The sequence below is a fragment of the Balaenoptera musculus genome, chromosome 11 (assembly GCF_009873245.2).
Source record: "Balaenoptera musculus isolate JJ_BM4_2016_0621 chromosome 11, mBalMus1.pri.v3, whole genome shotgun sequence".
NCBI lineage: Eukaryota > Metazoa > Chordata > Mammalia > Artiodactyla > Balaenopteridae > Balaenoptera > Balaenoptera musculus.
This window is the reverse complement of record NC_045795.1, coordinates 61,645,742-61,672,775: the sequence shown is the minus strand read 5'-3', so window position 1 is coordinate 61,672,775 and position 27,034 is coordinate 61,645,742. Positions and strand designations below refer to the sequence as shown.

General features: G+C 45.6%; 1 protein-coding gene and 1 non-coding gene across 5 annotated transcripts in view; both read left to right on the top strand.

Moving 5' to 3' along the window:
- Positions 1 to 27,034, top strand: part of CDCP1 (CUB domain containing protein 1) — a 52,905-nt gene that overhangs the window by 11,644 nt on the left and 14,227 nt on the right. For all 4 annotated transcript variants that reach the window (XR_005021852.1, XM_036869054.1, XM_036869053.1 and 1 more), the window contains exons 2-4: positions 12,850 to 13,056; positions 19,455 to 19,817; positions 20,759 to 21,127. Coding sequence is in view for 3 of the 4 variants with exons in the window: in XM_036869054.1 (XP_036724949.1) it covers positions 12,850 to 13,056; positions 19,455 to 19,817; positions 20,759 to 21,127 (939 nt within the window). In the remaining variant the exon portion in view is untranslated. The remainder of the gene's footprint in view (positions 1 to 12,849; positions 13,057 to 19,454; positions 19,818 to 20,758; positions 21,128 to 27,034) is intronic.
- On the top strand, positions 9,643 to 9,715 carry TRNAG-UCC. The gene has a single exon. It is a non-coding gene; the product is annotated as a tRNA-Gly (tRNA).

Below are 27,034 nucleotides of genomic sequence, written 5' to 3'. Positions count from 1 at the left end.
GGAAAAAGCTGAATTACAATATATTTAGTAGAGCATGTACCCTCTGATTCAATAAAGACTCTCCTCACTATGTTGGCTTTTCTCATTTACATTACCTGCCTAGGCCCTGAAAGCATTTGAGTTTGAGACAATATCCAGTGTGTAAGTACAGCAAAAGATGTATGTATAAGAACTGCAATAAAGGTTGGGGATGGAGATTACCTTACACAGGCAGGAAGAGAGAAGGAGGAGGACAGGTGTTCTGGTGTCTGAGGTCTGTGGAACATCAGCAAAACCCTAAGATAGGACCTGGAACAGAAGTACGGCTCTGTCATTCATCACCAGTAATCCCATGGTGTTGTTTTGATATTTTAAAAGTGTTGCGTCATTTGTAGAGATGTGGATGGACCTAGAGACTGTCATACAGAGTGAAGTAATCCAGAAAGAGAAAAGCAAATATCGTATATTAACGCATGTATGTAGAATCTAGAAAAATGATAGAAATGAACTGGTTTGCAACGCAGAAATAGAGACACAGATGTAGAGAACAAACGTACGGACATCAAGGGCTGGGATGAATTGGGAGATTGGGATTGACATATATACACTAATAGGTATAAAATAAATAACTAATAAGAACCTGCTGTATAGCACAGGGAACTCCACTCGCTGTACAGTAGAATCTAACACAACATTGTGAAACAACTATACCCCAGTAAAAAAAATAAATAAATAAAATAAAAGTGTTCTCCCACCATCTCTGAAAAGACAACTTGCAAAGTGATCCTCTATCTGGAAAAATGTAATGAAGAGTATTCCTTCAATGTATGATTCATGACTGGAGACCAGCTATAGGCGCAAGGCAGAATGTAGTTTGAATGATGATTAAATGCCTCATTACTCTGGGATTTTCTAACTGAGTTTTGTTCCCATCCTCCTCTTCCTTCCTTGGCAATAGCACTTAGCAGCAGGACCAATTCCTGCTGTGAGGAAGGAATACGGGTCATGAAAGGGAAAGTGCTCTGAACCACAGCCTCTCTCCCTTTCAGGAATAACCATCTACTTTTTTCTTCCACCTGCAGATACAATGTGCCTTGGAGCCAGCCTCCTCAAAACCCCTAGCTCAGCATTCTTGGGCCCTCAACTCAGTTTTTCACCTCCCTGAATTTATGGCATAATTATCTTAAGATCATTAGCTAGTGCCACCACTGGCACTGTCCAGGTGCCAGTAGCGGCCATGCTAGTTGATGTAACACCCTCCATAATGATCATCCTTGTTGATATAATTTCATCCATGATGGCTGAACACCTATAATGTCCATTCTTATTGATTTAACGCCTCCCATGTTAATACCTTCTGTAACAGCAATCCTCGTGGACATACACCTTCCATAACGACGTCCTTGTTGACATAGTACCTTCCATAATGGCCCTCCTCATTGACATGACACCTCCTGGGGGCTGTCCTGACCCCTCTGGATGAAGAAAGCATGTGTCTGTCTGGCCCGAAATATCTCCTAGAGTGTGCAGGCTTCCTTTGCTGACCTGTTTTACCATGGGGCTACGTGGTTTGCTGGAGGAATCACTCTACTGACTGGCCCATGGTCGTTTGAGAGAGCTTCATTCAAAGACTTACTCTCCAAGTCAGGCTATGTGGATGGATCACCCCCACCCCCACCCCTGCCTTTAAGATTGCTGGAAACAATGGTAACTAGACTTATCATGGTGATCATTTCATGATGCATGTAAGTCAAATCATTACATGGTACACCTTAAACTTACACAGTGCTGTATGTCAATTATATCTCAATAAAACTGGAAGAAAAAAATTTAAATAAAAATATTAAAAGATTGCTGGAGATAACAACAACAAAAGGTACTAACCCCTACTCCCTAAAACAAGAGGTTTAAACAGAAGGATGTATTCCCAGTTGGCTGCAGCCCTGGCCCCTGGGATAGGGCTGGCCCACACTCCGCAATCCTATCCCCCTAAGTGATCAGGAGGTTGGGTCTCTGCAGTTAAGAAGCAGTTAGACCTAGGGCTTCCCTGGTGGCGCAGTGGTTAAGAATCCGCCTGCCAATGCAGGGGACACGGGTTCGAGCCCTGACCGGGGAAGATCCCACATGCCGCGGAGCAACTAAGCCTGTGCGCCACAACTACTGAAGCCTGCGCGCCTAGAGCCTGTGCTCCGCAACAAAAGAAGCCACCGCAATGAGAAGCCCTTTGCACCGCAACAAAGAGCAGCCCCTGCTCGCGGCAACTAGAGAAAGCCTGCGCACAGCAACGGAAGACCCAACGCAGCCAAAAATAAAATAAATCTATAAAAAAGAAGAAGAAGAAGAAGAAGCAGTTAGGCCTGATGTGTGTAGATTCTTACTTAACCATCTCCCTGCTAGCTTTTTATCAGAGGAACTTGAACAGCTAATCTCTGATGGCAAGGTGAGACCATTGGCAAAGGACTCAGGGAACACTAAAGAAATGGGAATTTCAGTAACTTCTGAACTTCTGGCAGACGGAGAAGGGGAAGGCCCCTCATTCTGTTCGTGTCCCTGAGCACACATACAGATGGGTTTTTTAACTCTGTCCTTTGATTCTTCCCCATCTGTCCTTGTGATCCTCGGTGACTTTCAAGTTCGTCATGACTCACACTTCAAGGTCTGGCAAAATGAATCTTTTTAACATTTCATAAAATGTTAATGTGATTTACACTGGCCCTGTGGCAATTTAGCATATCATCATGACTTATTTGCAGTGGTCATAAACTCAGTTATATTTGTTGTTTAATTCTGCAATTCCCACATGCAAAGTCTCTTATTATGCAGATTTCTCTACTTCTGTGAACCCCTTTTAAATCATCCCTCCACCCAGTACAATTCCATTCCATGTGGAGTGAAATGTTAAAGTCCGGGTCTTATCGCGGCAAGAAGCCTTAAAATGGCCACAGTCCCAGAGGGGTTTATACACAGATGTGTTCATTTGCTCCAGATTGTGGTCCAGACAGGGCCCATGACCTCGTTATGCATCTCTAACATACGTCTCCAATATGGCATGTGTCTTTGATCATAAAAGGGAAAGATACAACAGAAGAAGGTTTGGATGGCTTCCTGCAAACCCATCACCACTTTAAAAAGTAATTCAAAGCACAAGCCCTGCAGACAGTTGATCGCTAGTGTCCACTTTGGAGAATCATTCAGTTACTTTAGAAAATTAACTTGCATCATTGCATATAAATTTCTTTCCTAGGGAATTTGGGAATTAAGAGTAAGGAGTGAAGGGATGGACACAATGGTCCCTGTTTTGATAAACTATTCCAACAAGTCAGATTGACTAAGAATGCCCATGGTTCCTTCTATTTAACATTGCTCTTTGAACTTTATTGTCCTCTATGATTGTTCTCAGAGCTATGGAAATAGTAAACTATTTTAAAGGGAACCATGGGTCTCTTTCACTGAAGGGGTGAGAACATGATGTCCTTTGAGTTCTGAAGTCCGTGAATGTGACTCCCCGAAGCTGGGCCCAGCCTTGTGCATCTCTGTGTGCTGGCACCCGGCCTGGAGGGCAGCTCACCATTACCTTGAGTCATGTGGCCTGAGTCAGCCTTCATTGCAGTCGCAGCACCAAGTTGTCTGTGGGTCTTCCGCTTCCGTTGTGCGTGCCCTGGTCCACCTCCTGCGCCTTCTTCCCTGCCCTGACCCCTGCCCCGCCAGTGCAGGCCTGGGTCCCAGTTCACCCTGATGCAAGGTTGCGCTTGGTCACCCCCAGGCCCTTTATTTATAACTGTAGTTGATGTTCAGTCCTTTCTGGTGTGTTAACTGACTGTTGCAGTGTTTTTAGCGTATGGGCTTAAAATGTGGCCCTGTCCTTTAAAGAGCCTATGAAGCTCTCGTGGTGGAATGGCAGGCTAGTTCTTCAGTTGGGAGGTGCACATGCTATTTGGGGCTGGGGCGTGGGATGATCCCCTGTCCTGTCACCTCCTGTTCCTCCATACTTCCAACAATAGCCTGAGGAATTCCCCCAGCTTGGCCTAGCCCCCGCACTCAGCTTCTCTGTGGGGATGCTGTGTGGGCAGCCATCAGCCCACTTCCCTTTGCTTCTGAGAAAGAATGAAAAAAGATTTGCCCTGCTACCGCAAGAGGCTGCTTTTCCCAAGCCAGCCAGGGGAGTAAGGTGGGTGGAGTGGGGAGGGGGACAGGGTTATGGGGGAGCATTGGTGTGCCTTCTCAATCAGGTCCTGCCTGATCTCCAAACCAATGAACGAGCAGCTTTACAGCTCAGATACCTGGAAGGCCAGGTGGGAGTCTCTTTCCAGGAGGAGGCATTTCCTGCCAAGCCAACAAGAGGCCTGGGTTGGGATTCTTGCAGCCCAAGTAAAGGGGAAGGAAATTCAGGAGATGGGGGTTTGGGGAATTCTCCTAAACATAGGTGTGATTTCGCCCATGAATCTCACTGACAGTGGCCTTGAGAAGTGAGCCCCTCGGGCAGGGGCTTCTGGAGGATGCTTTCCTTCCAAGACCTGGCACTAGCCCTTTATACCCAGTGCTTTGTTCCAGAATTATGGCTGCTTTTCCTCTGCCACCAACTTGGCCACTTGCCTCCCATGCCCACAGTCCCCAGGCAAGGCTCACAAAACTACAGAGCCATCGACGGCCAAACACGCCAGGTTCCCTTTCTCAGGTCCTTGCCTAGAGATGCTGCCAAAAAAAATCACACAAAAGAAGAACCAGGCCCCAAACATTTTGAATTCCGGGGAACTTTCAATCTTCAGTTTAAATTCACACCACATTTTCAAATTATTTTTAAACAAAGCGCCTATTTAAACAAAGTGCATTTTAAACAAATACCTTTCCCTTTTGATATCCTGGAGATTCCCTAGAGAGCCAGCAGCTGGGAAATGTTTTATTCCGTTTCGATTGACTGTTGATGATAATAGGCCAGTCTCATCACAAGGCTCCTGGCCATGTGTGGACTTCCCTGGGCAGGGCTGGCTCTGCTGACGAGCCATTTTTCATGTGCTGAGCTCCAGTGTCAGGCTGCTCGGGCACAAATCTGGCCCTGCCTCTTACTAATCATACATGCCTGGGCAAGTTACTTGACCTCTCTGAGCCTCGGTTTCGTCATCTTTAAAATGTGGATTAACATTAGAACCTGCTCTGTGGGGTGGCTGTGGGCATTTATAAATTCTTATCAAGTGCAAGCACGGACCCTGCACATACTAAGTACTCAGTGTTATTATTAAGACTGGCCTGGTATCTAGACTCCAAAGGCTTCTCATCCAAGAAAGGCAGATAGGTTTCTGAAACAGCAACTTGCCTTGTGGTTCTTTTTGATGTGAATGTGGGAAATTAACTATTTCCAGGCAGGCAGAAGTCTGGTCTTCCTGCCATTGGTGAGACTTTCCCGTCGGTTTACCAGTCTGTAAACAGACCTGGTCAAAGAGATTTAGCGTGTCTACACCATTTATTCCTCCACAGCCTGCAGGCCTTGCTGCCCCAGGTCCACTGGATTAATAACACTCCGACTTTGGTAGTGTGAGAGTCTGGCACCCCCTCGTCACAGCAGGCCCCATTCAGATGGGTTACGTTGGTGCTGATGCTCAGGCCCTCCGTGTCAGCCAACGACTCCAAGTACTTCATAACAATGGCAGCACTTCCTTCCCTTCTGCTGGTTGATTCCACCAGCTTTGGCAACTTCTGGGAGGGCAGCTCAGTGTGGTATCCTGGGAGGTGGGGAGGGCAAGTGTGCTGAGGTCAAACCAGAATCTCCCAGCTGCCTCCTGAGCTCAGCAAACAGGGACTTGAGGTCACTTCTCTGAGCCTCAAAAGGATGCTGGAGTCACATGAGTCAACACATGTAGAAGGACCTTAATAGTCGGTGGGCAGGGCCAGGCCAGGGCAGGAGAGGTGTGGAAAATTTAAGGAAGCACTCACACTTGCATAATCCTGAGTGTGATGAAGTTTGCCCCTAGGCACCTTACCTGCCTCGCCCTGAGTCCAGCCCAGCCAGCCAGGACTCTGGGCTTTAGATTGACAGCCTAGTTGCTGCTACAGTTGTTTCCCTACTTAACACCCTTCAACAGCACCCCAGCAGTACTGCCCCAGTAGCAGTAGTTGTAATGTGCTGTCTATCATTACTAATATCAACAGTAACAGCTAACATCGATTGACTACCTGGCAGCGTTCTAAGCACTTCATAGGTACTAACTCATTTAGTCCTTATGAGAATTCCAGTATTACCTCCGTTTGCAGGTAAGGAAAGTAAGGCACAGAGAAGCTAAGGAATATGCCCAACAGGACACAGCTGGTAAGTGGTACCAAGCCAGGAATTGATCCCAGGTAGTCAGATTCTAGACTCTAAGCTCTTCACCACTACACCAAGCTGCTAAGATATGCTGGTCCCACTGGGTGAAGCCCAAACTCCATGGCAACAACCAAGCCCCTTCCTGACCTGGCCCCTTCCCGTCTCCAGCCTCCTCTACCCGCATTTCCTTGCCCTCTGGCCAAACCAAACTCCCTGGAGTGGCTATAAGGAAGCTGTCTTCTTCACACCTGTGACTTTGCAGCTGCCGTTCCCTCTACCTTTCCTTCCAACACCTGTTTCTCTATAGGCAAACTCCTTATTCATTTTTCTAGACCCATCTTAAGTTTCCTCTGTGAAATCTTCCTTGACCACCCCCAGACAGTTAATAGCTGACCTCAGCATCTTCAGAGTACCTTGACCTTCTTTGGTGCCCTCAAATTGCTGACTATCTGATGGGGTCTGATGGAGTAGACAGACAGGCAAACGTACATTCAACTTCTGTGAATTCAGCAATTACCTCCCGCAGGGAGGAGGTGGGAGAAATCATGCAAATGGTGTGAGTGTCCCCACGAGGTGGATGCAGGGTGGAAGGGTGAATCGCCAGCCCTTCTGCTGGTATCCCTTCCTCCAGCTGTCATGATATGTGCATCCACAATTTAACATATTGGGTTTTGCAAACCTGGTCCCTAAAATCAAATCAGTGCTTTATCTGGTGCTCAGTCTGAGAAGCAGGGATCTGCTCCGTGGGGGAGCAGACACCAGCCACAGCCCCATGGACTCCTTGAGAGAGCGATGTGGGTCTGCAGTGTGACGTCTTCCTGAGAGAGGACAGGGTTATTTCCCTGGAAGTGATTATCTCCTTATGGGCTTGCTTTGGAATCTGACTCCCACACAGACTGTGACTGATCGGCCACGCTGATTCACAGTCGTACTGCTTGGTTCCTGAGTCTGAGTCCTCGACATCCTGGGAATTCGTCCCATGGGTCTTCATATGTATTTCCTGGTGCCCAGGCTGTGTCCAGTCCCTGGCTGGGAGCTATTCTGCTCATCTTCGTTGGGCGGAGAGAGTGGATGAGGGCAGAGTGTCCCAGGAAACCACACCCAGCTTTGAGGCAGCAGGTTCTGACCCGTCTAAGAAACTGTAAATTACATTTGTCAGTCTTTTAACCTGTATTGGACACATCTGGGAACAGATAACTTCCTAGTGAATCCCCTTCCTTGCATTTACTTCCCTTACAAAGACATAGGATGTCAGGGAAAAGGAATAACAGGGACATTTGTATAATATCCTGTGATACGCGAATAACGAATGGTGATTAAAACAATTGGAAATTCCCGCCCGAGAAGCCGCTGGTGAGGCAGAAACTAACCGAGGCATCCTAATAAGGAGAGGTCGGAAGGCAGGAGAGCTGAAGATGAGAGCTGTGACTCATGTGCCCATGTGTGGTGCCTGCAAGCTCTCCAGCCCGACAGCCCACGCGCTGCTAATGTGAGGGTCGCCTTGGATTTCTTTCAGCCCGTGAGATCTCAAAATCACGCCAGAATCTGGAGCTTTGGGTTTCTGTGAACTTGGGTAATAGGTCTTCCAAAATACCAGACCAATGAAATACCAAGTTCCTAGGGAGACAAAAGAAAGAGATGTTGAAGAAGAAAACCCCCATCCATTTTCTTTAAATTACAGTACATTTATCAAGCACTCAGATGTGCCAGCCTGACTGGGGGATAGGGGTGGGGTGGCAGGAGGCTGAGATTTATTCTACAGTGTTGGAATTTTCAGTTTCAAGGGATGATTAATGGTGGTGAGTGGGGAAGAGGGGAAAAATGTGCAACCAAGATGTCGTTCTCAAACTCTAAGCATCTGTGATAAATAAGTTATAAGTGATTTTACTCAAACAGCGGGGGCTCTCTGCTACTTTTATTACAGTAGAATAAGTGACTGTAGTGGGGGCTTGATAAGGAGGGTCCAGATTTCAAGTGTATACATGGTTGAATCATTATTTTCTCATTCTGGCTCTCCCCTTCCAGCTGGTATATTTATCATTGAGGTTGAGGAGGAACAGTTGAAAATGAAAGCCCAATGGATGATGTAGCCTTGGCTGTGACCCTAGGAAACAGCATGTAATATAAATGGTCTCCTGCTGCAAAGGTGGATAAGCCCTTCAGTGTTCCCTGGGCTGTGAGCCAGGTGGGGATTCTCTGGTTTGAGGCACTGAAGGAGAGATATGAACTGTGACCTGATCGTAGAACATACTGGCTTGGTCATCTCAAAGTCAGAGCAAAGAAACATGGTAAAATGTTAAAAGTCCACCCCAGGTGAGTCATTTAACCCTTACAAGGCTTCATCTGCTTTGTTTCCAAAAGGAGTTTGGATGAAAATCTGGGTTATTTAGACCCCAAATAAAAAATATAAACAACAGAAGTAGCATTAACAATTCATGAAGGAAGAATTGGCATAATCAATCATTAGAGTTGGGACGACTGGTTTTCCATCTGGAAAAAATAAACAAAAGGAATCCCTACCTCCCACCATAGGGGGAAAAACAAAAAGTGGTTCCGATACAGATTCCCAGGTCCCATGTTGGGCCTACTGTAACTTAGAACGTCATTTTTAAAGCCCTCCACAGACCACTTAGAAACCCCTAGTCTAGACTATTAACTCCCAGGGGGCAGGAACTCCAGGGCTTTTTTGTCATTAAATCTTTTGCACCCTGGATGATCCCTGGAACATAATATGAACCCAGAAAATGTTTGAATGAATAGAAGATTTCAGATTCTAAAAGAAAAAAGATGAATTTCTAAAAACGATTGTACATTTTTCTTTGGCTGTCATTGATAATGGAATAGATTGTCATATATGCAGAATTATTTGGGATACCGACCTGGCTGAAAACAGGAGAGAAGAACTGAATGGAGAAATTTAGTAAGATCAGCATTTTCTTCTCAAAATCTAATTTACAGCTATTTGAAATTATTACACATACCTTGGGAGAAACTAGGCCCACCTCAAAATATTATTAAACCATATTTTAAGTGTGGTCATGATTATTCCTTTTTTCATTTATTAAGTACCACTTTGTGTAGAAATACAATCTTTCTAGCACAAGTTTTTTCCCCTCTTTTTTATTTATTAAGGTGTAACTTAAACATGATAAACTTCACCAATTTTAAGTGCACAGTTTTGTTGAATTGTGGCATTTGTGTACAACCTATAATCACCACCATGGTCAAGATACAGAATGGTTTTCTCATCCTGCAAAGTCTCCTCTGCCCCTTTGTATTCCATCCCCTACCCCCACCTCCAGCCTTAGGGAACCGCTGATCTGTTTAGGGTCTAATGCTCAATTAAAATAACAGTAATCCGGACTTCCCTGGTGGTCCAGTGGTTAGGACCCTGCGCTTCCACTGCAGGGGGCCCAGGTTCAATCCCTGGTCAGGGAACGAAGATCCTGCAAGCTGTGAGGTGCAGCCAAAAGTAAAATAAAATAACAGTAATCATAATTGTAGAGTCAGGAATTTTAAAATATTTTTGCCAAAGAGAAGAAATGACAAAGAAATTGGTAACCTGGCCAGCCAGACTGCAGCCCCGAGATGGATTACAGCTTCACTTGACAGTGAATTAGCCCCCCTGGAGACCCAGGGTTAGAGGCCACAGGAGAGCGTGCCAAGCCTTCAGAGACCTGGTACCCCAATAATTTTTTACAGATAACATGGTAAGACCTTTTTCATGATTACAGAAAGAGAACCCAAAGGTTGACATACTCAGCTCAGATATACATCTGACAACTGGGTTTCTGAACATGCATCTGAACTCATTTTTAATCTGGTATCTTAAAAGAACCCCTGGGCCTTCCGATCTTTCTCAGAAGATTCTCAGTGACCATGCTGCTTGAAGATGAAGCATTCAAGTAAAGAAACTTCTGCCTCAGAGGATGTTTTCTTTCTCTGAGGCTATTAATTACAAAGCTCAGAGTCCCTGGTTCCCACCAAGATTTATTAGCCCAAACTGAAACACAGGAATGGTAGTAAGTCTATGAGAAACTAAATGCGGCAAAGACAAGAATGTGGAGATTTTGTATGGCGCTGTTGGGAGGGTCATCAGTTCTGCTTCCATGTGGGCACCAGGCACTGTTTGGGTCCTGAGACTACCACTGAAAAAGACAGGCAAATTACTGCTGCCTTCCTGTAGGCAGCAGCTCGCATTCTGATAGTGGGAGGTGGGAACAAATAACACGGGTCCTCTCAGAGAAGAGAGCAGGGATGAAGGGAAAGCAGGTGCAGGACGGCTGGGGTAGGGGTGGGGTGAGCATTTTGGGTAACTGGTTGAGGAAGACTGCTCTGAGGAGGTGATCTTTGAGCTGAGACCCAAATAACAAAAAGGAACCAGCTATTGCTAGAGAAAGAGCATTTTAGAAATCAGGACCAGTACATGCAAAGGCCCTGAGGTTGGTATGTTCAGGAAAGAAGGCAAAGATGGCCCGAGCACAGTGATCAAGGTGGAGAGGGGTACAAGCTGAGGTTAGAGAGATAAGAAGTCTTGCTCCAAAAGTGCAAACCTGAGCCCTCTTGAAAACAAAGTCACGAAGCCAGCTGTGCTGGTGTCCCTGTGCTCTGAGAGATGTGTCACTGCTGGGCCATAGTTGGGAATGCTTACATTTGCAAAATCGCTTCTTATTTCCTCGGATACTGATGATAGATGAGCTGGCAGGGAAGGTAGAGCTTTTCTAGCCCAATCCCCTCATTTTACAAATGAGGGAACAGAGGCCCAAAGAGGGTAAAGTTCTTCCCTCATAACCCGGAGGAAATTTTTGCAGTTCGTTATCACAGGTTGAGAGATCAATTTCCACCCTATATAAAGAGCTGCTGGCTGGCCAATCTGGCGCAGAGTGAATGGTGGGGGAGAAGGGTACAAGAGGAGGTTGACAAAAATCCAAACGTTTGATCGCACACAGCAGCTAGGCTGTGGGAACACAGGCACACCCATGCACTGAGTGGGAGGAGAAGTGAGTACAGCTCTCGGGCAGGCTAGCAGTTCTGGTAAAATGAAAGCACGAGGTTGGTCAAAAACTTGAAAGAACTCAAATGTCACTGAACAGGTTCCTGGATAAATAAATTGCAGTTTCTCCAGACAGTGGAATACTACTCAGCAATAAAAAGGAAAAAAATGCTGATCCATGCAGTTGACTCTCAAACACGCTGAGCAAAAGCAGCCAGGTACAAAAGGGGGTAAGTAAGCACACCGTTTTGCAGGAAGGTCTAAGTCAGGCAAAACTAATTTATAGTTTTCTGGGGCCAGGAAGGTCTAAGTCAGGCAAAACTAATTTATAGTTTTCTGGGGCCAGGAAGGTCTAAGTCAGGCAAAACTAATTTATAGTTTTCTGGGGCCAGGAGTGGAGGTCGACTGCAAAGGGTGCTGAGGGAACTTTTGGGGGTGATGAATATTTTTATATCTTGATTGTGGTGGTGTACATGTGCACACACATTTGTCAAAACTCTTAAGTAGGTCCTTTTATAATGTATGTAAATTATATCAATAAACTTGATTCTAAAAATTTTTTAAAGGAAGGGAAAAAGTAAAGCTTTTGGTTAAATTGCTATTTACCGGCTAAACAATTACCAAGCACCTCCATGTACAAGGCGCCATAACAGGTGCTGACCAGCTGTTGGTGCAGAACACGGTGGGACAGAGGCACCGACGCCAGCCCCTCTCTGTGAGCCCCATGATTCCCTCCGCCAGACAACCGGCCTCCCATCCTCTGCTCCCAGCCCATCAGCCACCCAGAGACCACAATCAGAACCCAAGTCAGGGAAGGGACAGTGGCTACTAGGAGGAAAAGTAGCTCTTCCTTTTGGACTGAGAGGACCTAAAAATCCATAAAGCAAAAGGAATGGGAAGGAGATTGGGCTTGTTTGTGAATCAGGGCCTCGTCCTGACTGGTGTGCACCCACCCCTGTGTTTAGTAACCAACCTCCGTCTCTCTTGCTTCATAATGTTTGTTCAAATAATTTTGCTGAGCCCCAGCCTGAGGTATTAGCGTTGTTTGGCTTTAACTTTCCACGCTCATTGGCACAATATGTTTGTATCTAATTTCTGCAAGTTCTCCCGGCCTCCACTACTGCATGTATGTGTGTACAGGGCATATGAAGTGGCCTGGGCAGGGGACAGCAGCTCTTTACAGATAAGCATGTCTCTCTACAGAAAGACCGTTTCTGTGTGTGGACTTTCACCTACAGTCATATTGTGTAGAGATGTGGCAGTTTCTCTCTATTTAATATTGCACAGATGGGTATCTGAAAACATGCTGCTCCAGACACCTAGAATGTGGTGTAGTGTTTTTAATTTTTAGAAAAATTAATCAGCCAAACAAGAGATGTGTGTCAGTGCCCAGCCCTCAGTGGCTGGGTTCTTGCCCACAGGTGAGGATAATACTTTAATTTTGCATCATCCCACTTCTGAGACCTGGGGGAAGGAACAAAGGGGTCAAGGAGGTCATCCTCCTGGACAACTGAGGGGACGGCAGCAGGTTGGCAGCCCTAAATCATCCTGTTCACTCCATTTTTCTTCCTTCCTTCAGAAACTTATGAGATTGCTCTGCCACATGGAAGCAACATTACAGTCCTTATAAAGCCTGGGGTCCCAACTCTGCCAGCGAACGTATGTAGCATCATTTCTAAAAAATGGGTAACCTCATTGTCCATCAAAGCCGGAGAGACAGCAGTCTTTTCCTTTAGCTGCCGGGATCCAGAGAATCACTTTGTTATCGAGATCCAGAAGAATATTGGTAAGTATGCACTCATGGACGGTTTGGCCTCCCTGCCTCTCTTTTACATGCTAAGCCAGCCTCTTCTGCTAGAGAGGTGAGATCTGTTCTGAAACTCCGCACTCTCTTTAGCTTTTATGTGGCCATTCACAGTTCTAAGTGCTTTACATGGTTTCAGTTTTTTAATCCTCAGAGCAGCCCTAGGAGAAATTCTCAAAGAAAGTAACGTGCCTAAGATGGCACAGCTGGTGTGTAGCAGCAAGATGGGAACCCAAGTATTCTGGATCCAGAGTCTTTGCCTGTAACCACTATGCCACACTGTTTTGTAACAGAGCTACGGATTCTCAGGTGATGCTCTGTCTGATGTGCTAAAAACACCTGGCTGAGCAGGAGCAAAAGTCAAGAGAGTTGGAGGACAGAAAAATTGGAATGTTGAGGAGATAAGAGTGGGGAAATGGGTCCACAAGGCAAAATGGGAAAAAAAGCAGCTTTGCAGGCTGAGAGAGCTGGGTTTGACTTCAAGTGCCAGGGCTACTAATCATGTGGCCTGATTGCATGGCTTCATATGAGTTACTTAACTGCTCTGTGATTTAGTTTTCTAGTCTGTAATATAAGAATCATTGTACCAACAGATAGGGGTGTTTTGAGGAAGAAATAAAATTACAGATTGAGAGTGCATGACACACCAGAATTCAACAAACTACAGATAACTGGTATTATTAATCATAATTTGGGATAGGAGATTGACATAAGAAACAATAATCAGGCAGAAAGAATTAAAGGTATACTTTCCCAATCATTTTAAGCTGGCATGCCAACTAAGAACTAACAGATATATCGATAACAGTGAGAACACCATTTTGATCTCATCAAAGCCATACTCAGAAAACTTCTTCACCTTTAACTGAAAATAAATGAATTGGCAATAGATCATGGGAGAAGAAAAAGGATAAAATAAACCTTAAGAAGGAATTCATAAAAATAAAAGGAGAAATTAAAGTACTTAAAACCAGTTTTAAAAACTGTTTGATAACTAAAACCAAGACCTGGTTCTGTGTAAAGACCAATTAAATAGACAAACTCTGACTAGTCTCCTGGAAAAAAGAAAGAGAAATTACAGATATACAGCATTGAATGTATAAATGTGGATTTAATGACATATACAAAGCAGATTGCTAAAATTGTAAGAGACTATGATAATAAATGTGAAAATCTGAATGACAGGATGATTTCCAGGGAAAATTTAATGAGCCAGATTGACTCAAAGAAAGGGAGGAAACCTGAATAAGTAAATAACCAAGGAGGAGATTGGAAAAAATGTCCAGTGTGAAGGAGAACAGGGTTTGGGTTAGTTAGAGATGGTTTCATAGAGGAGTACTATAAAACTCCAAGTAGCAGATAATTTCTATGATATTTAAACCATTCTAGAGGAAGGTTGACAAACCTTTTCTGTAAAAGACCAGAGAGTAAATATCTTAGGCATTATGTGCCAGATGGTCTCTGTCACAACTCCTCAGCTCTGCCATTATAGCACAAAGTCAACTGTGGACAATAGATAAACAAATGGGCAATGAATATCCCACGTTTATTTACAAGAACAGGTGTTTGGCTGGATTTGGCCGTTTGCCAAACCCTAGTCTAGAGCATTGAAAGAGGTAAAGGTTCACAGTTCATTTTATAAGGCTCTTACCACCCTGATGTCAAAATCTTCCACCACATAAAAATGAAAACCATAGACCAATCTCTTATGAATATACATACATGCCAAAAAAATCCTAAGTAAAATATAAATACATCAAATCCAAAAAATTGCATTAAAAGACTAAAACAACAAGAGCAGGAGAGCTTATTGGAAGACGGAAGTTTAATGTACTGCTTTGTGTGATTAGGTGAAAGGGAAGAAACTGCATTTGATCATCTTAATAGATGGTCTTAAATGTTTTTAATAAAACGCTCTTAGTAAACCAGAAATAGAAGGATGTTTTCTTAATCCAATAAATTGTGTCTATCAAAAACTGATAACAGGGACTTCCCTGGTGGCTCAGTGGTTAAGAATCCACCTGCCAATGCAGGGGACACGGGTTTGAGCCCTGGTCTGGGAAGATCCCATGTGCCACAGAGCAACTAAGCCCGTGCACCACAACTACTGAGCCTGCGCTCTAGAGCCCATGAGCCACAACTACTGAGCCCACGTGCCACAACTACTGAAGCATGTGCACATAGAGCCCATGCTCCGCAACAAGAGAAGCCACTGCAATGAGAAGCCTGCATACCGTGATGAAGAGTAGCCCCCGCTCGCCACAACTAGAGAAAGCCTGTGCACAACTACGAAGACCCAGTGCAGCCAAAAATAAATAAATAAAGTAAATTTAAAAAAAAAAAAAAAAGACTCCCTGTTTCCACAGCAGGGGGCATGGGTTCGATCCCTGGTAGGGAAAGTTCTGCATGCCTTGCGGTGCGGCCAGGAAAAAAAAAAACTGATAGCAAATATATTTAACAGCCAGACATAGAAGCGTTACCAATAAATCAGGGAACAACATAAGGATTCTCACTATGCATGCTTTTGGTCACCATTATTCAAAAGTTCTAGTTAAGTATTTAATCTTAATAAATACATAGAATGTATATGAAATAAAATATACAATTTTACTGAAAGACCAAAGAGAAGATGTAAATAAATGGAGAGATATACCATGTTACTTGACGAAAATCTCAGTATTTTTTTTTAATAAATTTATTTATTTATTTATTTAGTTTTGGCTGCATTGGTCTTTGTTGCTGCATGTGGGCTTTCTCTAGTTGTGGTGAGCGGGGGCTACTCTTCGTTGAGGTGTGCGAGCTTCTCATTGCTGTGGCTTCTCTTGCTGTGGAGCACGGGCTCTAGGTGCACGGGCTTCAGCAGTTGTGGCTCGCAGGCTTCAGTAGTTGTGGCTCACAGGCTCTAGAGCACAGGCTCAGTAGTTGTGACGCACGGACTTAGTCGCTCCGCGGCATGTGGGATCTTCCCGGACCGGGTCTCAAACCCATGTCCCCTGCATTGGTAGGCGGATTCTTAACCACTGCGCCACCAGGGAAGTCCCTCAGTATTTTTTAAGTGTCATTTCTCCCCCAAATTAATTTATGAGTTTAAGTCAATTACAATTAAAATCTCAATGAAGCTTTTACAGAGCTGAGGAGACTATTGATATACTTAAGAACTCAAAGGAGTAGTGTGTTGCTATTAAAAGAATGAAGTAGATCTATGTATTTGACATGGAAAGATGCCCCAGGTCATTTTGTTCCATTGAAAACAATGCAGCTTTTAGTAGGAGAATAGTTTGTATAGTTTAATCCCACTTTATTGAATACGCATAATCATATGGAGCCCAAAGTCTGGGGGGTTAAACACCAAAATGCTAGCCTTATATTATTTCTATAGTGAGTAGGGGAGGGGAACAGGTGACATTCATTGTCTTTTTTCTGTTCTTCTGTAGTGCCATTTTTTTACAAGCATGCATTACTTTTACAATCAATTAAGCCAAGAAAGTGACTGCCATCTTGAAAAAGGAGAAGGGTACTGGGACTTCCCTGGTGGTCCAGTGGTTAAGACTCGGCCCTCCCAATGCAGGGTGCCCGGGTTCGATCCCTGGTCAGGGAACTAGATCCCAAGTGCCACAACTAAGAGTTTGCATGCCACAACAAAGATCCCGCCTGCCGCAACTAGGACCCGGTGCAACCAAATAAATAAATAAATAATATTAAAAAAAAAAAAAGGAAAAGGGTACCACAATCTTATCTCACAAGACACATCTCACGAGACCAGTCTCACACACAGACCACACACAGTTTACCATATAGTAAAAACCCATGCTCACAATTTTTGAAAATGTTATGAAAATAAAAATTTTAGATTATAAATCTAGACACTGGAATCAAGTTCAGTGTTCTGCTTGCCTCTTGTTTTTAAAAACCTATCCTGAATAAACATTCTGAAAGTTTCAAAGTTTGGCCCCTCTGCAGTCATCCCTTCTTTTTTTTAATTATTATTTTTTAAAATTTTATTTTATATTAGAGTATAACTGATTTACAATGTCATCCCTTCTTGAATGGCCCCATTAAAGCTAATGAAAGTAGAAGTCTGTGCTGGGGAAAATGAGGTGTGAATCACTTCACAAATTACACTTCTCCGTCCTCTGGATAGGAATCATTTCAGTTATTTAACATTTTTGCACTGGACGGGGAGCAGAAAACTTGGAGGCATGCCCATCATTTTGACTACTCTTACTTGTGTATCCATTCTGAAAACAAAGCTCTTAGCAACAAATTAAAAAGTGCTCGCACAACCTGACACCGCCAGGGTCACATGGCTGGTGGCAGAGCCATGGCTGAGAGACGGGGCTTTTTGACTCCCGGTACTTGGTACGGAATTAAATCAGAGTCGCTTGGGTGGCCCAGGCATGTGTATTTTTTAAACGTCCTCCAAGTGAGTCTAGTGTGGAACCAGGGCTGTGAACCACTGCCTTAGTAGGGTTAAGCGATCCCACGAGAACACAGAACCCAGTAGGGCACATGGGAATTGTAGTTGAAAAGTTATGAAAGAGATGGCTTGATAGAAACAATGAAGTTTCCAAGAGCTCCAAAAACTAGGTACTATCCTTACCTACACACAAAATCTAATTTTAGCTGCATTTGTCACCTTATTATCTAACCTTGTTTTATTGGTTAAGCAACGCAGTGCATTGGCAAGAACGAAAGTCGACCAAACACAGCCTGGGCTTTTGTCCTAGGAGCGTGTGCACTGCGAGCGCCACACGACTCACCCAGACTCCAGGGCTGCTTTGCAAAAGTGAGAGGTTTGACGTGATGACCTCAGAGGTCCTAGACAGCTCTGAAATTCTCCCATAATTCCATTTCGAGTTGGCACTGGTTTCAGATACTCCACTGGAGCAGCAATAAAGACTTGCAGATTATTATTACAGTGGCCAAAGTCCATTGCACCTTTCAGATTCCCTGCTGGAGGCAACAGAAGCCTCACTATCAGGCTGCCTGCTTTCTCTTAGTGCTTCCCTGATAGCAACGTTTCTCCCTTTGTTTTAAAAAGGCTTAGGAAACAAAGTACCTCAAAGGATGTCATTAAGTGTTTTAGCCTTTGGGAAAAAAAAATTCAACTGCAGTGGTCATAAAACACCAGCATTAAAGCCAGGAGGCAAGAAGATGACCTTGCCTCCAGGTTCCAGCCATTAAGGGGCTGTACATTCAGAGCGTACTCAGTCTGTTGATGAATGTGTTGATGGGAAAACCACTTTTAAAAGGTAGAGCTTGGCGCAGCACCCTTAAAATTGAGAAATCATGACTCTTTCGGTATAGAGGAGGTAGGATATGTATCCCAAAGCAAGGCTCCACTGCAAAACGCCTCCCTCTGGCTTCCAGTAGGGCCTGGGCAGAGATCCACCAACTGGACTAACTTTATCTGGAAAACAGTGCGGGTCCCCCCTCCCCGACCCACGCTATCCCAAAAGTAGAGTGTTCCTATGACATTTTTCACAAGCCAAAATGGCGTTAAGTCAAAGAAGCAGATACCTTAGGACACATCTTGCTAACGGATGTGCAAAGTAATTTGAAATAAAGCACAAATGCTCACGGAGAGAGTTCAGAGCTGTAGCAGCGTGATGCTGAGATGCTGTGTCGTTCCCGGGGAAGGAGCTTGGCGGTGCCACTCTCGGGGTACCCACTGCCTCTGTAATGGCTCCCTGCAAAACAAACCCTGAACGCTCTTTTCACTTTCCACCTTTTTTTATAAGAGCAAAAATTCTCTTTGGATTTATTTTGCTTAGCGGAAACAAGTACCAATGAATGCAAGTCTTTCGTAAAAGCAAAGTGGAATAAAGCGAACGTTCAAAAAGCAGGGGAAACTTGTAGTTAGGAGGTGACTTGGGTCTGGTTCCCTAGAAGCAGAGCCTGACATGGGGATTCTTGTCTTTAAGACATGAGTCAAGAGAGTGCCCTCGGAAGAAACCTGTGAAGAAGTGAGGAAAGCAGGGTAGAACGAGGACAGCGAAGCAAAGATGTGGTTTTAGCTGCAGGCTGATCTGGAGCTTGAGTGACAATTGCCAGGCTGTGTCACGTGAATCAGGGATGTCAGGCTTTTCACTCCTGGGTTGGCAGTGATTGGCTGTGGGTTGACACTCCCTGCTGGGATGGGAGTCAGGGGCAGGGAAACCTCTCAGGCTTTTCTGCCCCAAGGCAGCTCCCTCCAGCCAAGGCACTTCCCCAGAGAGGGATGCATCCGTGAGCCATTGGCAGCCAACTTTCATGTAGCCAGGAGATGGGTGGGCCCCCCAGAAAACCCCCCCTCCAAAGAGTTCACTACAGGGGCTGAGGAGGGGCAGTGAGTGGCCCAGTAGCGCTTCTGACCAGATTGTTTTGTGACTGTGTTTCAGACTGCATGTCAGGTCCATGTCCTTTTGGAAAGGTTCATCTTCAGCCCTCAACGTCGGTGTTGCCCACCCTCAACAGAACCTTCATCTGGGATGTCAAAGCTAACAAGAACATCGGTCTAGAACTGCAGTTCTCCCTCCCTCGCCTGAGGCAGATCAGGCCGGGGGAGAGCTGCCCTGATGGAGTCACTCATAGCATCAGCAGCCGCATTGGCGCCACGATGGTCAGGATCGGAACCTTCTGCAGCAACGGCACTGTGTCCCGGATCAAAATGCAAGAGGGAGTGAAAATGGCCTTGGACCTCCCGTGGTTCCTCAACAGAAATGTCTCCGGCTTCAGCATCACAAACCGGTCGTCTATAAAACGTGAGCTCGCCATGCCCTCCCCTCTGTTTGCTGAGGTTGAAACCTACAAAATCACCCTTGCTCTCCATCAGAAATGGTCAGATGTCGGCAATTGTGTGATTCTATCTGAATACCTTAAAGGAAGTCCCACTCTTCTGTAAGCATGTGGGCCAGTCCTGGTGTGAACCCACCCTCCTCAGTTAAACAAACCAGGTGGTAACTCTTTCCTTTGTCCTTTGTATGTGAGGCTTGTTTTCAAGAAATGAAACGGGACTGGCTCTACAGACCTTAATGACTCTGTTTCTCATGTCTTTGTCCTGTCTTCTGTCTCTTTCACAGTTTCTAGAATTGTATCGGTGGTATGCCAGAGCTGGCCCACAGCAGCTCATGAGTGCCAATGTTACGTGTTCTGGAATTTTGTGAGCTGGTATTAAACAGAGCCATTACTAAAAATAAAATTATATAAACTTACAATTAAATAAATTAGTTTAGGAACAAAGGTAATAAGTACTCAAAACTCAACACTTTGTAGTTAATATACTGCATTTTACTATTTATGCTTTGAAGTTAGGTATGCCCATTGGATCTGTATGGTGAAAATCCTATGTGATGGTGAGAGGGCTGTCCATCTCCTTCCAACTCCACGTTCATCCATCTCCTGTTGGTAGCCTGAAATCAGCTGTAGTGGGAGTCTTTACACCAAGGAAGTGGGCAGACACTACAAATTAAGGCTTTATTTTTTTTCCCCTGCTGGGTTGAATATTAAACATATACTCACACACCACTGATGTATCCTCATTCTCACTCTCTACCTTGAGTATAAACATGCCATATCCAGACCCAGTGCTCAGGACCTAAGACCCACCTTCATCTCTTCTCTAACCCCTGTCCCCCCACCTATGGATGACCAGGGCAGGGTCTAATCACCTCCTATTCTCTCGTTTGGGTTCCACCCCCAACAGGCCTGTGCATCATCGAATCTGTGTTTGAAGGTGAAGGCTCAGCCACCCTGATGTCTGCCAACTACCCGGACGGCTTCCCCGAGGACGAGCTCATGACGTGGCAGTTCATCATCCCTGCGCACCTGCGGGCGAGCGTCTCCTTCCTCCACTTCAGTGTCTCCAACTGCGTGAAGAAGGAGGAGCGGGTTGAGTACTGCATCCCAAGCTCCACCACCAACCGCGAGGTGTTCAAGCTGCAGGACAAGCAGCCTGGGAACATCGCCGGGAACTTCAACCTCTCTCTGCAGGGCTGTGACCAAGATGTCCAAAATCCAGGCATCCTCCGGCTGCAGTTTCAAGTATTGGTCCAACATCCACAAGATGAAAGCAGTAAGTAAGCCTCACTTTCCTTCCCCTCCCCCTCCTCCAGTGCCTTCTTTCCTTCCTGGGTAGTCTGCTTGGGCTGAGGTTCCCTTCCTACTTCTTGTCTGTGGCTCTGGCACACTTGGACTCTGGACCCTGTAAGACTTTCAGGAAGTGCGTTGCTAGGCAGTGAGACCAGGTCACTGGTGAATGCCGGGCATACTGTTCCACTTCAGCACAGTAAGAAGCTAAGATGATCTTGCATTCAGGGTGATAAGTTGTTTTTAATGAAGACATTGGAAGGTTACCTTCTAGAGCTCATGTCTTGACTGACCCTACAGTGTGAATCAGGATGTCACCAGCACCGTGAGCAGTGATGATAACACTTTTATTGTCTGAGTGCCAAGCCCTGCGCTAAGCACACCACTCACATGGTCTCAGCTAATCCTTATTATAGCCTTGCAGGGGAAACAGGAATTATCTTCATTTATTGATGAGAAACCAGAAGTTTCAGAAAGGTTATGGAACTAGCCCAGTATCACACAGCTTGCCAGGAGCAGAGCAATCTCAGAACCCAGAGCCTGTGCTTCTGGACCACACAGAACCCCAGGTTCTGTGAGAATGAGGTTGTGTATCATTCCACACACATTTACTGAGATGCCGTGAACCTAGAGAAGGGTCATCAGGGCCAGGACTGCAGCGAGGCTATATGCCCAGGGCACAACACTGAAGGAGGCACCCGCTCTGAGGAGCTCCCTCTCACAGAGGCTCTCACCCTCAGGGTTGTGTCAGTACAAGGTCAGCCCCCGAGAGTGAGCACCTCCTTAAAACTTGCTCCCTGGGTGCCCTTGCCTCACGGAGAGGAGTGGCATGGATCTTGAGAAAAAGGTACAGGATGAGTTCAGAGTGGCTATTCCTGGGGCTCACCTATGAGCTGGAGTCTGTGCGTTGTGACAAGTGGTCTTGAACCAGGACATCTGTGATGTGTGCTGAGGATGGGTTCTGCCCACAGGGTTGATTCTCATCCTTGTTTTTAATATTATTTACTTCCGGGAAGTAGACAGAACCAGGCAGAGAAATTGAGAATGTGAAATGGCATGGCTGATAAACACCTGAAAAGTGACCATGTGGGATCCACTCCCAGGGTTGCCCATCTGACACCATCTTGGGAGTGCCCGCTCGGCACCCACTTGGAGCCCGGCTCCTCAGGAAGCCTCAGTGCCTTCATATCTTGACCCGAGATTCCTTCTAATTCACAGTAACCGTGTACAAGGCATAACTTTATATATACATGTGTGTATGTGCATGTGTGTCCACTGACACATTTTGATGACTCTATGTCACAATTTTATCAGAATGTTGAAAACAGCCATGAAAGGATTCAGAAATGGAGTGGGTTTGAGTTTTAGAAGACGCAGGGATTTGTTTATCATCTCAGTCACGGTGAAGTGCTGCTGATTAATTCTGTTTCCTGTAACATCAGCTGGGTTGATTTCTAAATATAATCAAATTGTTAAACATGCTATTACCAGCATCAAGAAGGATATGGCTTCAGTTTTGAGGTAAATAGTGGTTAACTGCACTTTAGATGTGTTTAGCACTGTCAAGGCTTTACATCAAGCATGGTTTGCATTTTTCTAGGCAAGTGAGTGAACTTGGCCAGCAGAAGTATCTTTACTTAGGCGATGCTGGAGTCCCTGAGAGCTCTGATTTCTGGACATCTCCATCTTGATTCTCTGAATCCCAACGTGGACCCTAAGTTTCAAGAGATTGCCCAAGGCAGCCAGCCCTGTGCACTCACACGTTTGTCTGGTTCTGTAAATATGTGTGGACAGCTTGTTTTGCAGGCAGCATGGCCCAGTGGTTAAAGGCACTTACTCTGGAATTGGCCTGCGTGGATTCAAAATCCTGATTCCCCTACTTACTGTGTGAGCCTGGGCAAGTCACTTAACTCCGGTGTGACTCAGTTTATCTTCAAATAGAGATAATAGGACTGTCCTCGTAGGGGTGTTGTGAGGAGCAATGAGGTGGCAGTGCCTGGCAGGTAGTAAGCACTCTTTAAATGTTATCCTGCAAGGCTCTAGGTCAAGGAAGGGATACAAAGTTGAAAAAGACACAGCACTGGTCCTTAGACGTCAGCCTGTAATCCAGAAGACAGATGAGACTTATAGGATGCAGGAGGTCACTTCCCAGAAGGAGTTTCTTCTTTTTATTTTCTTTTCATATCTTGTTGATTTTATTTTAATAATTGCAATCTGTGTACCCTATTGGTGTAATATTTGGTCTCTCCGTAGGTGGCCATTTCTCCACGGGCTCCTCTGGGGATGCAGTGGATAGTTGTAGGTGCCCAGGACTCTCTCTATACACTGTGCATCACTGGGATGGACGGAGTTCTCCAGGGTGGGGTCTCTTGGTTCTGCGTCAGCCGATTCTGTCTGTTATTTTCATTCACTCTCTTCATCAGCTGGTGGTAACAAATGCTGTTGGTCTGGTTTCTCTCTTGTACTTTCTTGCACAGATGATAGATGTTTCAGAGAAAATTTTGGCTGCCATCTCTACCCACTTGGGTCTCTTCCACACCTTGGCACTGTCTCTGCACTTGTATTGGCAGGGGTCATCCCCTCCATCCTTTCCTGAGTGCTTGTGGTTGGCTGTTCCCTGCTTGTGGTTGGTTGTTCTGTGCTTGTAGTTGGTTGTTCCCCAACTGTGGTTGGTTGTTCTGTGCTAGGGGTGGTTGTTCCACGCTTGTGTTTGTTCTGTACTTACGGTTGGTTGGTCCGTATCTGTGTTAAACTCCCGTGGTTTGCCAGTAACTTCAGCCATGCTGAAGGCTCCCAGTGGTCTGCGCCAGGGTTCCTGATCTCCCTACATATACCTTCTCCTAGGCAATGAGGAGCCACACTCTTCAGCTTTGTTTGTTCATCAAGTCACTGCTCCAGCCAATGGTAGCCCTGGGATGGCTTAGTCATCACAAAACACCCCTCCTAACACCCTGGGGGGTGGTGAGAGGAGGGAGGGGGATGCACAAGGAAATTTCTGTGGGTGATGAATATATTCACTATCTTGATTATGTTGATGTATATACAGGTGTGTATATAGGTTCAAAACTAGGCAAATTTACACCTTAGATATGTACAGATTGTAATTCAATTATTGCTCAATAGAGCTGCTTAAAAATTATGTTCTCTGTAAGAAAACAAACAATTTTGGAAAGAAAAGAACAATTTTTGGTGAGGGAGAGTAGTTTATCGCTGACATTGTTTAGAAACACTAGAGCATAGTGACAATAAAAACAAGCCTGGATTTACTCAGATTTATTATTGTTTTAAAATTCTCTGTTCCCCTTTATTCCCCCACAGGGAATGAAATATCCCCACTGCCCTGACCTGGATAGGCCACTGCATGACTTCAAGTCACTTAGCAAGAAGGTGTCCTAATCTATGTGGGATTTGTGGCCTCCAAACACTGTTATGGAGGGTGGGGTTGGTGATTTTCTGTACGGCGAGTTTTTGTCCCTTCTGAGGGTCTTTAGTTGTTTACAGCATAAGGTAGGTTACAACACACACCACTAAGAGGTAGATGGCTGGAAGCAATTCATTTGTGTGCCTTTTTGGTGGGTGCCCTGCCACCCCATACACATCATGCCTCTCCTCCGGGCCCCCTCTCTCCAGCCCAAGCAGCAGTGCTGAGCCCTTCTTCCTCCTTGCACAGGAGATAAAGTGTTAAGGGGGAGTTTGTCTCAGGTGCTCACTGCTCACCCAGTCCTTATTCCCAATGTCTGGCTGACTTTGGACACTGAAGGACCCAGTCTGGTCCTCCACCTCGAAGGACCCCACCTGCATTCCTTGTCACACACACCTGCCTCTTCCTTTCTTTCCTCCCCATCAGCAGAGACACACACTCAACCCCTGGATGAAGGAGCCTTTCACAAACTGTCAATTTTGTTTTAACCCTCCCTGTTAAAGATTCAGTTTCTGTGGTTGGCTAGCTGGGCCATTGGAGACCAGCAGATAGTTCTGGAGTCTCTGGCTTTGCTCTGCAGTTACTGTCTGTACCAGTCATTACTTGGAGTGGTGGATTTCTCTTGGGTCTCTTGGTCCTGCTCTGGCTGATTTTGATTCATTTTCTTATTCAGACTGTGGCAAGAGACTGATATTGTTGGAGTCTTACTCTCGGGTGTTCTCAAACCCCCTTGAAAGGGTCTTTTTTACCTTCGTGGCTTTCTTTTGCACCTGGAAAGGCAACAGAGTGAGCCCAGAGTGGCTTTGGTTTGGGGGAGGGGGATGGTGACTGAGTGGGAGCGGAGGCTTCATGAGAAGGGGTGTGCGTTGAGAAGGGGATTGGTACCCAGCAAGGACAAGTTCAGAGTCTTAGCGGGGGAGTCTTTGGGAAAAAGAGGAGCATGAAGAAGGCATTCTGACATTGCCACTGTCTCTGAACTTGGGTTGACAGGGGCTCTTCTTTCATTCCTTTCTTTGGTGCTGGGAATGAGTCGTTGTACATGTGTGTGCAGGTCCCCTTGGTCATAGCAGAGTCTCCCATTTCCTACCCAGGGAGACTGCCCTTCTTCTATGTCAATGACCCCTGGACAGTGAGACTCCACACGCTTCAGTTTTGCTAGGTCAGCAAGCACTATCCCCAGCGAGTGGTGTCTAAGGGTAGGCTTAGACTAAAGAAGGTGCCACTCTTGACACTTCCAGGGTGGGGCATGCTGGGAGGCCTCGAGACTGTGGCTGGAGAAAGGGAGTGTTTCCTCAACACCCTCTAAAGACATGTCCCAAACCGACCTGCCACCCCTCCTCGTCTCCCCACGTTCAATCCCTGTGGTGCACGTGGCAGGGAAAAGGGGATTCCTCCAAACAATTTCCCACGGCCACCCCCATTCAGTGGTTCATTCTGTTGTCTCCCCATCACTACCATGTCTCGTTTATCCATCTGAATGTCTGTGTCCCACTAAACTCCCAATCAGGCATCTTGTCTTATTCCTCTGTTTTCCTACACTCAGCACAGTTTCCAGCGCATTCCAGGCCCTCCATAAACCCTGTCGCACTAATCTCAGGAGGCAGCCTCTCGTCCAAAGTGGCTTGAGAGCCAGATGCACTATCCAAAGGCACAACCCCTCAGAAGGGGCAAGGTAGATGGGACAGAGTCGGGGCACCAGGAGCCTGGCTGCTGGGGGAATCAGACAAGGACAAGAGCATCAAAAACAGAGTGGAGGCAGAGCTGGGAGGGTTTCTCAAGCCAAAGAGGGCGGCTGTCACAGCAACCATGCAAAGCCAGAGCCGCAGCAAGGGTGGAAGCAGCTGTCAGAGGCATCCTGACCCCTCATCATCCACAGTAGGACCTGACTACAGTGGGCCCAGACTGAAAAAAACCAAATTCTGAATGTGGGCAGCAGGCAGATGTTACCTTGTACCTGATTGTCTCTCCCCCGACCCTACTCTGTACTCTCTCTCTACTTTGCTGACAATATCAATTTAGCTAAAACTAGACCCAGAGGACTCCTGCAGAGAATATCTTTCCATGGCTTGAGCACAAGTGTCCTGTGTCTTAAGATGAGTAATGTACAAGCTTCCCTGGCTGATCTGGCCAGCTGTGACCAGATGTGTGAGCATGGATGGCTTACGTTGCCCAAAACGTGCAGTTCAGCAATGTCAGAGAGCTTGATTTACATTTGTCTCCACCAAACACATCTTGCTTTTCAGTGCTCCATAACGCACTCTCATCTTTTTTGATGATACAATACTACCATGCCATACCTGGCATTATTACCACTCCATTACCTGGAGATATAAAAAATAATTTTGGTCCTCTTGAAGTTTCATCTAATAGTCACCGTAGAGAGAGAACTTCTCTGTTGTCCCACACAGCCTGTCTCTCATTTTCTGATATTATTTCTAAAAGGTTCAAATGGCCCTGCTGATAACGATCATA